The sequence below is a fragment of the Mixophyes fleayi genome, chromosome 7 (assembly GCF_038048845.1).
Source record: "Mixophyes fleayi isolate aMixFle1 chromosome 7, aMixFle1.hap1, whole genome shotgun sequence".
NCBI classification, from domain to species: domain Eukaryota; kingdom Metazoa; phylum Chordata; class Amphibia; order Anura; family Limnodynastidae; genus Mixophyes; species Mixophyes fleayi.
In genome coordinates this window covers 47,034,136-47,050,681 of record NC_134408.1, presented here as the reverse complement: position 1 = coordinate 47,050,681, position 16,546 = coordinate 47,034,136, and the positions used below count along the sequence as shown (strand labels likewise).

The window sequence follows — 16,546 nt, the reverse complement described above, 5'->3', positions numbered from 1 at the left end:
TTGCCCCAAAATCAATCCGGATGCCAGATAGTAATCTGCTCATTATTGGGCACGGTGGAACATGCATTCAGAAGAAGGATACTGTCGATCTGTGTGCATAGTCAAGATCTGGATGTAATTGTGCTGTTTGGACAATATCCACAGTAGTCCAGAAATCTGATCAAAGTGACCCTTTTTTCTCTCATTTGCTTGGGCCAAAAGACTGCTTTGTGTGTGGCCAATGTAATAAAGTTTTGGTTTCTACACAATGATACTATGTATCTAAAGTCATTATGTAATATTTCTTATACTAGTTTACTTTGATTAATTGCATCAATGTTTGCTCAGTCTATCATTTCGTTCCTGTGCACAGAATGTTACTGGCTTTAGAGGAGAACTACCCCCAAAGGATCTAGATAGAAAAGCAGATATTATTTTTCTCAAATAAATTTCTAGATTGAAACAACTATTTTTTGATAAACTGTTGACTACTGACTTTATTATTTTTAACAGTTATTTATATATTGCCTACATATTAACACATCTTACACAATGCTTTCCAGAGAATATTTATTCTCATCAGCTTACGATATATATTCCCTACCACACAGACATACACTAAGGTTAATTTCATCAGAAGCCAATTAACCTATCAGTAGGTGTTTGAAATATGGGGGGAAAGCCGAAGAACCCCAAAAATATCCCATGTGTATAAACTGCACACAGATAAAGCCCTAGTTGAAACTGGAAACAGGACCTCAGCGATGTGAGGCTGGAACGCAAACCAATGAATGGACAATATGACCAAAACCAGTCAAAGCATTATAACTTACTAAATCTAACATTGAAAGACTCATTATTAACAGCTGTGCTTTTGTAATTTTCCCTTCAACTTCCATAGATAACAGTCTGCATGTATTCATCTACTAATGATCAGCAATCTGCTTCTTGCATGAAAGGCAGGAGTGCATATCTGAATTTGAATGTGGTTTTATTAAAATTCTTGACCATTTAAATTTTTATAATAAGTGTTGTGAAACTATTCTGGGCTGCCTACTTAAAATATATTTCTCGTCGCTACCACCATAGCTTTAATAGGTGGCTACCCCTCCCATCTCTCAAACCTTAGTTCCCGGTGTTTATAAGGTTATTTTTTTAAGGCTATGTCCAGAGGTGGTACGCTGTCTATCGTTTACTTCCCCCAAGTTTTGGCTTATTCTAGCTGTGAAATCCTAGGTTTCTAATATTTTCTACATATTATGGGCTTAGGTCATTATTCACACAGTTATGACTATAAGGTTTGGGCATTACGTTTCACAAAATGTCTTTTGCACATACATGTACCCTTTTTGTACAGACATGGGCCAATCCTGCTGCACATGCGTGGCCAAATTAGACTGATCTGGGCACAGTCCTGTAGGTGTTGTCAGAAGAGAACAGAAGACACAGTCTGCAAGCGGTCATATGCCAACTGCATTTATGAGACTGTCCATTAAGCATCCAAATAATTCCGTTTGGATCATTATCAAGCTTTGTGCTAATTTACACAAGCATGGCCTCAACAAGTCTAAAGGTAATAGAATTTATGCACTGTCCTTGTTTTCTTTCCAAACCCAATTGCAAATCCTTACTGTGTTCATCTGTTGCTATGCAACAGCAGTAAATTAATCATTCAATACGGATACAATCCAGGACTAGAAGCAAAACTTACATCTAGAAAAATAAATTCTCCTTCATTTACCAAAGCTAACTAAATGATGGAAAACAGAGTATATTTAAAAACATAAAGAATAAAAAAAGGTGTCTCAGGCAGTTGCCCACAGTGTAGTCTAGTATAAGACAAGACATGATTATGCAGCATTCTGTTTAGCGTGGTACGTGAATCACTAAATATAGAACCCGCTATCTGACCTGGACCTTCTAGAGCCTCGCTGTTCTTGTTCTCAGTTTCAATCTCTTTCAGGACGACACTCAATGCTTCCCATTTCGGGTTACTCTCTAGAACCAGCTCTTTCTTTCCATCTGTTGTTACAGAGATAAAATGAAAAAAAAAAAATAATAAATAATAATAATCACACACAGGGTGCAAAAAGACAGATCATTTGCAAGTGCTAATATTTTTTGTACAAATGTATCACATGAAAGTAACTGAAAATGAAGGCTACAAGTCAATTACTACACAAACACCCCTAATACTCAGAAAGGATAGCTATTTAGGCTTTGTGAAAGTAGACATGTAACAATTTGTCTGTAGTTCCATGAAAATAAAACAACTCACAAGCATATAGGATTTTCACTAAATATGTTGAGCTTGCACCTTGTTCCATAAAACTATTACCCCTCAAAGAGGATGAGGAGCATCCATCACTTGGTGAATACTTGGACATCTGATAAAACAGATGATTGATTTTTTTTTTTTTTTGTATTTAATATGGTTTCAGCACACACTGACACTTTTCTAAACTCTTGACCCATTCAAAATAAAACAAGTAACAGTCGTGGTGTGTCAAACATGTCCGTGTTAACAGGTACTGTGTTTACTACAGGACTCCAACCGACATGGCTTATTTTATTCCATTTAAGACTGAATTCTCCCAATTTTTATCCCGCTTACCTTGCTTATCATTGGATTCTGTAGTCTTAGATTTTTTGATTGCTTTTGAGTCTGGTATATTGTAGACCCTAGCCCGCGCCTGAACAAACATGGACGTGCTAGAGTCAAGGAACAGCCAGCCTTTAAACGGAAAGCAGAGTAAACGTTACAAAAAGGAAAAAAAACATCTACAAACACAATTTATGGTAGCAATAACTATTTATAGATATTTATGCTAAAGTACACTGCTAGGGAATAAATATTTAGCCAAGCAAAAATAAAATAAAATATAAAAACGAAATTGTAAATTATGTTTAAATTGTAGTTATAAAAATCTATAGGGCTATGGAATTCCATCTGCAATTAATGTTTGCTTGCAACTCTGGAAATAGTCATTGAACAATTTTATTTGACGAAATGCAAGTTGCATGGGAAATTCTTCTTCAGTATTGGTGCTTTTCCTATACATACAGAGAATGAGTTAATCTGAGCTATAACAGGTTATTGATTCATATTTATTTGACAAACGAATTATCGTGTTGAAACCGTAAAAGACAAAAAAAGCTTCTAAAGCACATGAACGACAATTTTTAAAATTTCATATAAGCAGTTGCTACCCAGAATCAAAATTATATTATGATTTGTTGTTTATATGACCGAACGCCCATATAAGATTAATGTATTAAATAAGAAGTTATGAAACTGGGTAGAGCGACCGGATGCCCAACTTTTAAATAGCCATGTACCTGAGTTTTGTCCAAATGCTTTTTCACTTGCTCTCATTGACTCCAGCAGGTTCAGGAAAGTCACACAGTCATATTGGGACAGGTATTGTAAAAGAGTGCGGAGGATTTTTAAATCTTGAACCAGTGATTTTGTCTTGGCTCCAAGCTGGTGCCAGAGTGGATCCAAGTAGTGACGAATAGTCTAGAAATAAAAAAAAAAACAACACTTTAATTTTGAGCTTTGAACTATTACCTGTTATGCATTTTGAACTTAAAATACCCCACCAAACATTGCTTAGAAGCATTTTAAATAAAGATATATTTTCAAAGTAAATTTATAAAATGGATGAAAATAATCAGAGGAAAAGCTGAAACAATGAAGAAAATCTGCAAATATATAAACATAGAGATCAGACTGATATTGGCCATCTTTCAGCTTACCTGAATGACCCAATTGACTTTAACAGAATATTGGGCACACAGTGGAGTATCAGCCAGCTGCTTTTGATATTGCCATTAATATCTCCATGTGCCCCCAGCTTTAGGATCTCACTACAACATTTTCTGCACAATTACCTGTGGGAAAGCATTCCTAAATGCCCTCCTTTATTATTATATGGAAACATGATGCTTAAGAAGAGTAACTAGACACGCCAGGATTGTACAAAGTGAAAAGATCAATTGTGACAAAAAAATGTAAGACACACAGGCCTTGGAAACTTAAACCAAACAAAGTGAAACATGGCCTACATCAGATGTAGGTAGCCTACAGCTTTTCATGTTGACAAAGCCAGGTGTAAATAAATATTTTGCAAGCACATGAAATCAAGGGAGCACAATATAAGTATTACATTATAAGACAGTGAGACTACTCATTGTCATAGATAGGGCATGTTGCTCCAAAACTACCAGAATGCCAGTTAATGAACCTATCAAAGCTGATAGATTTATGGGGCATAGTGGTAAATTCATCTGGAATATGAAGACTTTCTTGTGTGTGTGGTCACCTTCCGACCACACTAACAGGCTGTCGTGAAGCTGGATGCGATGTGACCTTACAGCACTTTTATAACGGGACAGTATAAGAGGCAGAACAGACCTGGATTGGCGCAGAAAGCAGAAGTAGGACATTACTTGAAATACACAGTGCTTCAAATATCACCTCCAATATTTTAAACTGTGGTAATGGATAAATTTATGGATGTGGCTTTATTTAGAATGTGTCCATTTTTTAATATTCTTTCAAGGGTCACATAGATGTACTGCAATGAATGAAGCTGCCGAACTAAATCATCAATATCAGTTCACATTAAAGAAAATTCCTACAGAATTTATTTTAAAAAATTAATTAATTAAATAGAATAGTGTTTACCTATGCACAGCATAGGAAGAATTAGTCTTTACAATACATTTAGATTATTACAGTAATTTAATGTAACAATAGGAAACATGTTTAACGTCTCAGTATAAAATATACTTTGTCAGCAATTCTTGCCCAGTCATACGTCATCATTTGTTTTATGCAATAGCCTTTTGTTTTCAGCATAATCCAATAAGATCAAAGCCTCAAAATGGTAATTACACAGGTACGTTGCCAACAAAAACTGCCCCAGCGCCAACGCGGACTTCCCCACGTAAGCAAAGGATCTTAAACTGTGACTCATGATCTTAAAAATGGGTCTGTATAGTATTTACAGTGGGCTAACACAAGCTTCTTTACAGAGTGTCACTGCACATTGTTTTTCTAACTTGATACACCCTATTATCTAACCATGTGAACACTTTGAAGACTATTGCATATTAGGAGATATACACACTAGAGATGTGCACGGACCCCCATGTTTTTGTTTTGGTTCTAAAAGTTCTTTGTGTTTTGGTTCTGCTTTTTCCTAAAAATCCTGAAAGGTTTTGCTTCTGGGTTTAATAAAGAATTGTGAAAAATAGGTAAAATCATGGGATTTTAAACGGTTTTTGCTCCTACATTACTATTTTTAGCATTAACATTAACAGTCAATTTTCTAATGATCACTTCAAAACTATCCAAATTTTCACCAATATTGGCCAAAGGCTGCAGCGAGCTGGCTGTGCCGCTGTTCTGTCTCTATATTTAGCCAAACACATGACATTTTATTTCCACAGTAGGTCCAGACTGCTATCTTTGTGTACAAGATGCTGGGAAGTTATTTGGTAATAAATACTACCACTTGAGTGCAGAATGACCTGCTGAAAATTTCCACAAAACAAAATAATCAGAACTATGGGCCTGATTCATTAAGGATCTTAACTTAAGAAACTTCTTATTTCAGTCTCCTGGACAAAACCATGTTACAATGCAAGGGGTGCAAAATAGTATTCTGTATTGCATATAGGTTAAATACTGACTGTTTTTTCATGTAGCACACAAATATCAACTTTAAATTTCAATGTACAAATAAGCCATCAAGTATTTGTGTGCTACATGAAAAAACAGTCAGTATTTAACCTATGTGCAATACAGAATACTATTTTGCACCCCTTGCATTGTAACATGGTTTTGTCCAGGAGACTGAAATAAGAAGTTTCTTAAGTTAAGATCCTTAATGAATCAGGCCCTATGTCACCAATGAATACCTTGTCAAAGGCCCTGCCGATGGCGTTCTCCAAGGATAGATCTTCCACCTCTAGAGCAGGATTGTAGCGCTTGAGCTCCCTCAAGCAAGCGTTCATTATATCCAGTATAGATGCTTGGATGGCAAGCATGGCAGGAGACATGGTGAGGTGCAGCTCCACCACCTCAGGCTTGTGCTTCTCCAAGAATGAATTCACGGACACATGAAACCTACAGAAACAAACATTATTCCCATTAGTCAGTCAGTTGCCTAACATTACGAAACTAAATGGTGCAGCACAAAGCAAACACCAATTACTATTCTGAACAATATATCATATTTAGGGAGCTATGACAGTGGCTCTTACAATACCGAAAAATGGAGCTCTATTAATTTCCAGTTGTAGCCATAGGCCTAACATTACAGTACAGGCACCGGTAGCACACAACATGACAACATTCCACATCACTGCAAAAAAATAAATAAAAATGAAACAAACCTAAAATAAAAAAGGGGTTGCAATATACACGATCATGCAAATTCACAAAATCACTATTTATCATGTAGGATATCACCAAAGGGATTATAACAATGTTAACTGCAGTAAATTATCATTGTATTTACAGTACTCACAAATTATATTGGAAACAAGTCTAAATAAAATCTGAGTACTGCATCATCAATCATTATGATAAACTATCATAGCGATCTTAAATTAATAACTCACAGGCAATACCAATATTACAGTGACTTCGATTAGTGACCTTTATGATGTAAAGTCACTTGTAATGTCTTTATTATGACTAGTACAGGAGTCACACTATTGAATGAACAACAAGAGTCAGGTAGCTATGAAGTATTTTGTTAGGATACCCACATTTGTGTAGTAACTTCAGGATCTCTTGATTTGGTTCCAGAGCAGTACATTATTTTGTCCACCTTTTATACATTTCCCATGAGATTTATGGTTTACTTCATAGTAACGAAAAACGTTTCTCCATAGTTTCTTGGAGAGGGTAACACACCATTATCTGTGTCTCTACAGAGCACACACAAATTATTCATTTCTGACAGATTATTGCTTTTCACTACTTCAAAGTAGAACATTAATCTCCCTGTGAACAGCAGCCAGATCCGTACTCGTCTGCAAACTTTTATTCTTGGTCATTAAAGCTCTACGGACTTGTGAGAAGAATAATCCGCCATCTGGAAGAAGGTGCAAATAGCAGCCAAAGTGCCCACAATAAGCCAGATCAATATGGGAGAACTGGCACCGAGTGAGTCACTTCCTGTCCAATGAGCTCAGAGTACACATGATGGGTACACTGTGAACACAAGATCATCAAGTGATCAAAAGACCTCCCTCATTAGCCTTGACAACGTTGTACAATTATTGAAGGTTCATTATGCAATTTAGAAAATGACGTAACTCAATTCACAGTTGCCTGCTTTTTTAATCCAGCTGGATCCCTGACAACAAGCATGTATTTCAGCAAAAAGAATAAAATACAATTCTGAAATAAGTATAGGTTAAAAAAGTTCCAGTATTGCTAAAAAAAAAATAAAAAAAATAAAAATATATCATTGTTTCAGGGAACAGGCTCATGCCTTTCTGCAATGGAAAAACTTCACATTCTTAGCATACATAATTAGTAAATACAGCAAAAAAGGAAACACTAAATTAGATTTTATAGATACACAGACATATATAGAAATGTATTTGACATGACCATATAATAGAAGTCACTTCACTTGCAGCCTTGTCCCTAATATCCATAATACTTTACAGTAGGTTGTGCGTTATTCCTTATAATACACAAGTTCTCCTAATGAACTGATACAAGGATATAAAAATGTGCCTATTATAATTGTTAAATCACCGTTTCTACAGATATAGTAGTAGTGTTATAATATTACAGTATTATAATATTTGTAACTTATTTAGTTGCTAATAAGAGACTGAGCTCAGCATGGATCTATTGCATACTTTGCAACTTTATGTTTGCCATGTTCGGTAGTTCCTGGAGGGGGTGGTGCTTCATGAATAGTGTCCTATTGGTCCTGCCACTAGTGACGTAATGCCTGTTTTTGGTCTTTTTATAGTGATAAAAAGAGACCCCAAACAGGTATACGCCACTGGGGGCGGGGCCAAAAAGGGCTGATTGGTGAAGTCCCGCACCCTCTGTCTCAAGACATTCCGGGTGAGTTGGCATATATGATCTATTGGTAATGCCTTGCATCAGAAACACAATTCAGGCTGCCTATGCAACTACATGAACCAGCCCTTTGAGCGTTCCCTAGTCACAGAAAGAAAAGCATTTAGTGCAGGGATCAAAATTCAGATAATATCTGCAATAAGCGTGGAAGCCAGGAGCTGAAACAGTAGACCTTTATGTGGACATTGACCACAGTGGTCCAGTAATGATAGCATATAGCCACCACCTTTATTTCGCAGCATTGTGTTTAATATGAGAGGGACACTGACATTTGTGAAAATGGATTAAAAGGATCACTAATCCTCCAATACTTTTTAATATTATGACATACGCAGCATATGTAAATGTCCCCAACAAAATTAACGATATCTCAGACTGTATGCACACTTAATATGCCTTGCAAACTATCTGTTTGTTATTAGACACTTTGAAGACTATTGCATATTAGGAGATATACACACTAGAGATGTGCACGGACCCCCATGTTTTTGTTTTGGTTCTAAAAGTTCTTTGTGTTTTGGTTCTGCTTTTTCCTAAAAATCCTGAAAGGTTTTGCTTCTGGGTTTAATAAAGAATTGTGAAAAATAGGTAAAATCATGGGATTTTAAACTGTTTTTGCTCCTACATTACTATTTTTAGCATTAACATTAACAGTCAATTTTCTAATGATCACTTCAAAACTATCCAAATTTTCACCAATATTGGCCAAAGGCTGCAGCGAGCTGGCTGTGCCACTGTTCTGTCTCTATATTTAGCCAAACACATGACAGTTTAATAAAAGATACAATGCCTAGACTAGTGGGTCCGTAAAGATAGAGGAGTATATCTGGGACACCTAGTCTGTCTGTGCATCTTCAAGCTGTACCGCCTGTACCCCACCACCATGGCGGCCCTGAGCGCAAGACCCTCACTGAACATAACGAGAGCACAGTGCGCCTCTTTGTGTCTCTTAACACGAACGCAAGTAAAAAAAAACGGTTGATGGACATGGGAACATAACAGTAATGGAGGAAGACACCAGCAGCTTCTGTATCGGAGATGTTTAAATAGCCTATAAGGTCGGTACAGTGAAGACTGTTTACATGTTATATATCCTGTAAGAGCCAGTGTGATTAATATAGAAGATTCTCTTCAGCTTGATGGCGTCACAGATGTATCAGAGGAGCACTATAACATGAATGATCAAAGTCTCCCTTTGGAGTGTAGAAAATAAACCTCTGCATAACGTTACCATCCCTAAGATAAAAAGAGATACTGAAAGACGTTTTGTCCGTTGTATGCCAAACTGATGAGAATTCAATGACATCCTGGATACTTTCAATAAGGAAACACTAAATATGGGCTACAAGCTGAAGTCGATGTGGAATTTTTTAGACATTAAACTTTTAATCAATAAGGGTTTGGAGCAAAATGCATTTGACAAGAGAACAGAGATGAACGAAATTGGATGACATGTAAGAGAGGTAGAGGAACAGTTGTGCTTCTTGGTGGTATCAAACCAAGTTGCGACAGAAATTTCTAACTGTGGTTTAACTGCGGAAAATATGACATTCAATGTGCTGTAATCCAGAATGGGCGTTTATATGTTCTGACATATTGATGTCATTCTGACATATTGAATTTTGTTCTTCAGAGAAATAGGGTTTTAAACGTACAGTGGCACAAAGAATAGGAAAAGGCAAAGATGCCGCAGTTATCTTTAAAAGTGTTCGCTCAACTTTGCTGAAACCTTACGTGAAAGAGAGTGCCCAGAACAATGGCTCAGAAAAGAGATGCAGATCAACGTTCGGATATACTGGTGACCTCAACAATGTTTCAGGACCAAGTCACTGTTCCTCAAATAAGTACATCCCACCAAAACAACACTATTGCTCTACAGAATCTAATGTCTTCATGTATGGTGATTACATCAAAATCTATGAAAGACCTATGACTCTTAAAAAGAAGTGAACAGGATGCTTTCAAACCAGCTGATCAGTATCAAACTAGTCATGAGAAACAAAACAGTCATCTCTGTGAAAATCTGGTGTCTAGTAACAAAGAAACCACAGCAAAGAGAATTTTGTGAGGTGTGAAAATAGTATGAGTCTAGATGCACGTTTAACTCAGCCTATTATAGCAAGATGGTTTATATACGGCTTCTTAAACCCAGTTAGTATGGAGCTACCATAGGTAGATAGCAATGCATGCAGTAGGTCAGCCAGAATAGGAGAGCTACCTTATACTAATCAGTGGAGCTAGACAGTGGGCATCACCTACCTCATACCAACCTATATAGAAGACAGACTTTATCATTGGAATTGACAAGACTCATGTGCAATGGGGAGATGTATGATATTCTTTGTTATATTATCTAAAGCATATTATAGGATATGGTGGAGGATTTAAGCTATATGTCACCTTCCTATTTCTAAAATTATACCTAAGGATTTATTTATGGAAGGATAATTTTATTCTCCATAGTGTTTAACTCCATCTGATACACATCTAACCATGGCTATTTAGGAGTTTAGGAATAGCGCATACAATGAATAGCGCATGCAGTGATTTTATTTTATCACTAATTTTGTTTAATTACGAGCACTTCTATATTTCGCTATTTTTATCCAATATCTTAATAGAAATCAATAAAAGTTATATTTTATCTCATTTTGATGTTCATATAACAAGCCTGATCTTTACATATCTAGGGAATCTCAGTGCACCTGTTTCGAAAAGAACTTCTAGTTTTCTCTTGATGTAAGTCCATAACACACAGACAGACTAGAGTTAGTGTTGTAAGCAGCCAATCAACCTACCAGTATGTTTTTGGAGTGTGGGAGGAAACCGGAGCACCTGGAGGAAACCCACTCAAAAACAGGGACAACATACAAACTCCACACAGATAAGACCTTGGTCAGGAATCAAACAATGCTTTGGTATTCCCACCTTAGAAACCGACTGACCCAGTTTCATCCAGTCACAGAGGAGCTGATGACACCGAACGCCACTCAGAGAAATCTTAAGCTGCTTGGCGTCACCTCTCCATATTTGAGGCAAGAATAAATGAGGCTACGGAAGTGTCACATACCGCTCTTAATGGTTCATTGTAGGCTGCAGTCACTCCACACCTAAGGGATAGTCATACAGCAGCTGTGTCCCTTTTTTGGCCATGGTGGTTGTTCTGTGTGAGCTGTACTTCATTATGGTTATATTTTTCAGATCTGACGTAGTGCTGGCATACTATATTCCAACAACACCATGACTTTTGCCCACTTAATAAACAAGATGTCACTGACTGCAATTGCTTTGACTGGAAGAAATACACTTGGAATTTTAAAGGAAAGGATATTATATATATATATATATATATATATATTTATGCAGTGGCTGCTCACACTCCACCAACACCCTGGTTTTGCCCGCACCATATTTGAGTTGCACAACTGAAGCTGGACACTGACATATAGGGTCGGTGCAATTACTTTTTCCTTCTGCCGTTTACTGTAACTTGTTGGTAAAGGACGGAAATAAACTTACAAGAAGCAGTGTATCCACCTTATCTGTTCACCTTATTTAGTTGCCTTTATAGTAGTTGCTTTCTAATCAGGAGCAACAGTCAGATTATAATTTGCAACAAGGGAATACTAAATGGGGTCAGACAAAAAGAGTAATCCTGCTGGTAGTATTATCACATTAGTGCAACCCCAAGTACTGACCTAAACATGTTCTTCACATACAAATATACATATATAGGAATGAAAACATTTTAGCTTTATTCCTCCCACTCCTGATGCAACAAGTAAACAAGAACATATAGATGCACAAATCCTTAGGGTGAAAAGAACAGATGGCAACACCAGGGATGCAATGATAAGTAATGGGAATCGGACACCATTTAGGGGTACTCAGGGAAGCTAAAATAACGTTTCTGCTTCAACAATATACAAGACATAAAATACAAAGCAAATACTCACTTTGTTAAAAGGAAAATTGGTGTATACCTACCTTGGCCATAGATACAGTTTTCTGACAAACAGATTTCTCATTACGCGCTCTACCTGGCAGAAGCCAGTGTGAAAAGCAACTGGATTGTCCGTGAAGGCTTTAATGAAGCCCTGTTTGTTCTTCTGTCTGTACAAACGCAGTATAAAGGCTTCCTGGCATGACTCTATGATCTTGTGTGCCTTATACACTAGGATACCTGATTGAAAATATACATAGTTAATATTCTTTTTTAAACAACGACTTAGAAAAAAAGCAATAGGATCAATTAAAATTACTATCTACTCAGGAATTTGGATAATAAAACAGCTTAAAAGCAGCAATTCCACATAGAAGTTTTTTCATTAAATAGCAAGATAAGTGCCTTTTTAAGCACGCATCTGTTAGGTCATTTTCTTAGGTGTCCTCCTACAAATCATTATCTCCTTTTCTAAATCTCTCTGCAGGGCAGGCAAGTATGGTTGCCAGTAACACACCAAGACTCCCAGGATCTCACCATGCTATGTGAAGGAAGAGGGGGGAGAAGGAAGGGGGCGATTTTACAGTACACAGCATAGAGATATCAGAGGGGTGTTTGAAAGCCTCTCTACTCACTACATCACGTGCCATGAGACTGTGGTTGCCATGTTAGTCACATGACACTACGAAAACTGTAGAATTATAAATCTTTAACAAAAGCCTGAAAAATAAACCAAAGAAAAATGGTCATTACCAAGCTTCGTCTTATAGGATACCAAATTATGTTTTGTGCATTACTACCAAGTGTATTTATAAAGAAATAATAGTGTTGCAGATCAATATATGTGCAAGCAGCAAAAACACAAAAAAAATCTCACATTCTAATATTACAGGGGGAAAATTACAATGCCATGTGATCCACATACAATGACTTTGCTGACATCTAGTGGCAATAACAGGGCAGTTCTTGAAATGTTTCTTTTCTTTGAGCAAAGAATTTGAAATACAAATAATTTCAATGTACATTCTGTACCATATTACAAGAAGGTAAGAACAAATGCTTATAATACACAAGTGATGTTGATATAAGTCTAATGTCATGTAAATAATATTTGTATAAACAGTGTGTTCTGATGTCACTATAATTGCAGAGTTCATTAGGATAACATTATCAGGAGTGTAAATTATTATATTAAAAACTTTATAGTACTGTAAAATATTACTTTGAATTTCTGGGACCTGTATAAAAGCACTACAGTTATCCAAATGAGGTCCAATTACAGTTAAACGTCTCATTTTAATAATGTCTAAATACATACAATTGTTTACCCCTGCATAATTGCATAATCCCCTCCCAAGTGAGCCAAAACAATCATGGGCAGGGATACTAATCTTCCAAACTGCAGTGGTCACGAGCACAGATTCCTCATAGAACTATTACATGTGGAGAAGGCATCTAATACATATAATTTCCATATGAAGACATTTTCCAACAGCTACTTAGAAGGGCCATACTCTGCAGTAGTCTAAAGCCAGAGCTTGTGTGATTGGCTTTCAGTCTTCTTGGTAATAGGAATGCTTTGTCTAGAGTGGAAACTTACGCATCCACCAGAGATGTCATAGCTTAAATAAGGTGTTATGGTACACCTAGAAACATTTCTGTGAAAGCGATGAGCCCCTAAGGCCAAAAGAAAAGTAGGCTTTTGAATAGGAAAAATGTGCAATTCGCAAACATTCCCCCAAAAATTAGCGGTGCAAAATATATTACACAGTCATAATGATCTGCACAGAAAACTCAGCTAGACAATAGTGTCCATTGTTAGACAAGCTACAATGCTCTCACATACCAGCCTGTGCCCCCATATTATACCAGCACCAGTGGCAGCTGCATCCCCAGACATATGGTAGTGGTCCTGATACACTCCTTAGTAGTACATGAAAACCACTGTCCCACATATACCTATATAACATATACCAGCACCCGTATCCCCATTATGTGAAGGGCATGAAAAAATAAATCCTTGAGTGGTAAAACAATGAGTGGTATAAAATTACTCACAAAAATAGGAAAAATATATAGCAGTGTCTGGCTTATACCACTTGCAAATGTCAGCATACTATAGTGTGCATAGCTAATTATGAAAAAGTAACCCAAAACATCCGGCAGAATAGTGGGTGTAACTAATCTAAATGGTGGTTGCGGTTTAATTGAAGTAATGCTAGCTTAAATAATATGTCCATAATTTATTTATTTATATATATTAGTGTCACAAATGTTTATTAATACTGTGTCAAGCTGAAACTGAAGAATACAATTCATTTGCGACTCTACAAGAGAAAATTATAATATAATTATACATATATATATATATATATATTATAATTTTCTCTTGTAGAGTCGCAAATGAATTGTATTCTTCAGTTTCAGCTTGACACAGTATTAATATATATATACATATATATATATATATATATATATATATATATATATATATATATATATATATATATATATATATATATATATATATAGTAAAGAGGAGACATGAGGTCCTTTGGGTGAAAGTCCTAAGAGGTGAGGAGTAAAAGTGGCGCAGTGCAGGGAATAAATATCTGGCAGCAGCTTTGAAAACAGCTTTGAATCCATTGCAGAGCCTCTTAGTATAGATGCTTGTAAGTTGGTCAGTGGTGCCTATTATGTGAATCACAAAGCCGATTTCTCCTGCTGCTACTCACTGAGTTGAGCCAGTAGCCAGACAGTGGGAGTTAAGTAGCTTGAGCGGAGCTAATAGAATTTTGGAATCAACTGTTCGGACAGAGTGGTGGTGGTCTATTATTAATCATTATCTTTTATATCTAAAGCACCAACGTATTAAAGAGCACAATACAGTAAAGGGATCAGGATACAAACAAATGACATGAAATGATAGGTAAAGATGTCTCTGCCCAAATGAGATTATAATCTAAGAGGTGTGGGCCATACTGATACAAAAGGTAACGGAATAACTATTGTTGTTCTTGGTTAGGGTACATGTTCATGGAAGGAGGTAACTGCAGGTAGAGCACTTGTTCCTGGCTCCAGCCAGCCCATAACCACAGGCATAGAACAAATTCCTGGTTCTGGGCAACTGGTGACCACCAATACAGCACTAGTTCCTGGTTAGCTAACAGGTACCAATTTGTCATATACTTCATAGACAATTTATATATCAATATGTGTTTTTAACCAGGTCTTTGATACAATGCTTGTGTATGTGGGCAAGTAACGTGTGTAGACGCTGCCTGGTACAGACGACTGCATGCACATTGACAAAACAGGGAATATAAAAATGTAAGTGCACAACACTTTATTTAGACACAAGGATGAGGCCTCACAGTAGATTTCTAAGAATGCCCAAAGTACCTCAGTCTTATACCTGTCACACTCCCTTTCTTCCCCTCACTCTCACGGCAGAGGAGTCATTACTTAGTGGACTGTTATTGGATAAAAGATAGATACTATTGACCAATAACAGACAGACATTCCATGTGATGTAATACGCTCTCTCTTGCAAATTCAATAACATAGCAATAGAGGTAGACAGGGGACTATGTAGCTAATTGCAGCCATTTTCCCTGTGATGTTTCCAAAACCAGAGACGTGCAAGTCTCTACCTCAGGTGGCCCAGTCGCCTTTCAAGATTTTCATATATTTTATATACACACCTTATACAAAATTTGTCCTTAAACACAGGGACACTTTTTGAGGAGAAGTTCAACTACTAGTAATCCACATGAACTTACATTATAGTCAAAAATAAAATAAAAAATTGTCTTAATTTTACTCTTAAAACTAGAGTCTGTACTCACTGGATTGCATTAATATGTAAGCACAGCTCCAACAATACGTTTACGGTGGATTACTTCACCTCAACATACCAAACAGAACACCCACACAATATACAGTACAGGTTGTGACAAATGCATAGATACTACACAGTCATGTATTTGCCTTTACAATGTAACTCAACGCTGGCAGGTCAGTGATGTTAATTATTCTGTAAGAAGCATTTGGATTGGCTATTGGAGGTTGAGGAATGGCAGTATGGGTGGGTATCATAGGCGGGAAAGCTGGGCTCCATGGTTGAGGTGCTGCAGATCTGTTCAACCAGGATGGTGGGGAAATACACACCATCAGTTCCCCAAAAAATTTGGGTTGGTCATCTACCCTTGTATTAGGGGAAGTAATATAATCCAAAAATAATGCACTATGGGAGGTAGTGACTTTCTTTCTATTTGTTTTCATTATTTGGCAATTTTTTTTTTACATATTTTAATAAAAAGTATACTATACAATGCCCTTCCTGCATTAGACCTGGTGGGAGCATTTAGATGCACTAACAGTGCTGATCAGTTACTTCTGCAGTTGATTGGCACTGTATATAGTTCACTGAGCATTCCCTCACATAGACATCCCTGGTCATCTGAACAGATGACAGCGATCACTGCTAAATTATGGAGATT

At 36.8% G+C, this 16,546-nt stretch overlaps 1 protein-coding gene across 3 annotated transcripts in view; it reads right to left on the bottom strand.

Annotated features, from left to right (window-relative positions):
• The window catches only part of ERCC4 (ERCC excision repair 4, endonuclease catalytic subunit), a 35,178-nt gene that overhangs the window by 10,561 nt on the left and 8,071 nt on the right, over positions 1-16,546 (bottom strand). For all 3 annotated transcript variants that reach the window (XM_075179784.1, XM_075179783.1, XM_075179786.1), the window contains exons 6-10: positions 12,089-12,284; positions 5,908-6,115; positions 3,319-3,499; positions 2,594-2,713; positions 1,891-2,001 (exon numbers count right to left, since the gene is read on the bottom strand). In XM_075179784.1, the coding sequence (XP_075035885.1) occupies positions 1,891-2,001; positions 2,594-2,713; positions 3,319-3,499; positions 5,908-6,115; positions 12,089-12,284 (816 nt within the window). The remainder of the gene's footprint in view (positions 1-1,890; positions 2,002-2,593; positions 2,714-3,318; positions 3,500-5,907; positions 6,116-12,088; positions 12,285-16,546) is intronic.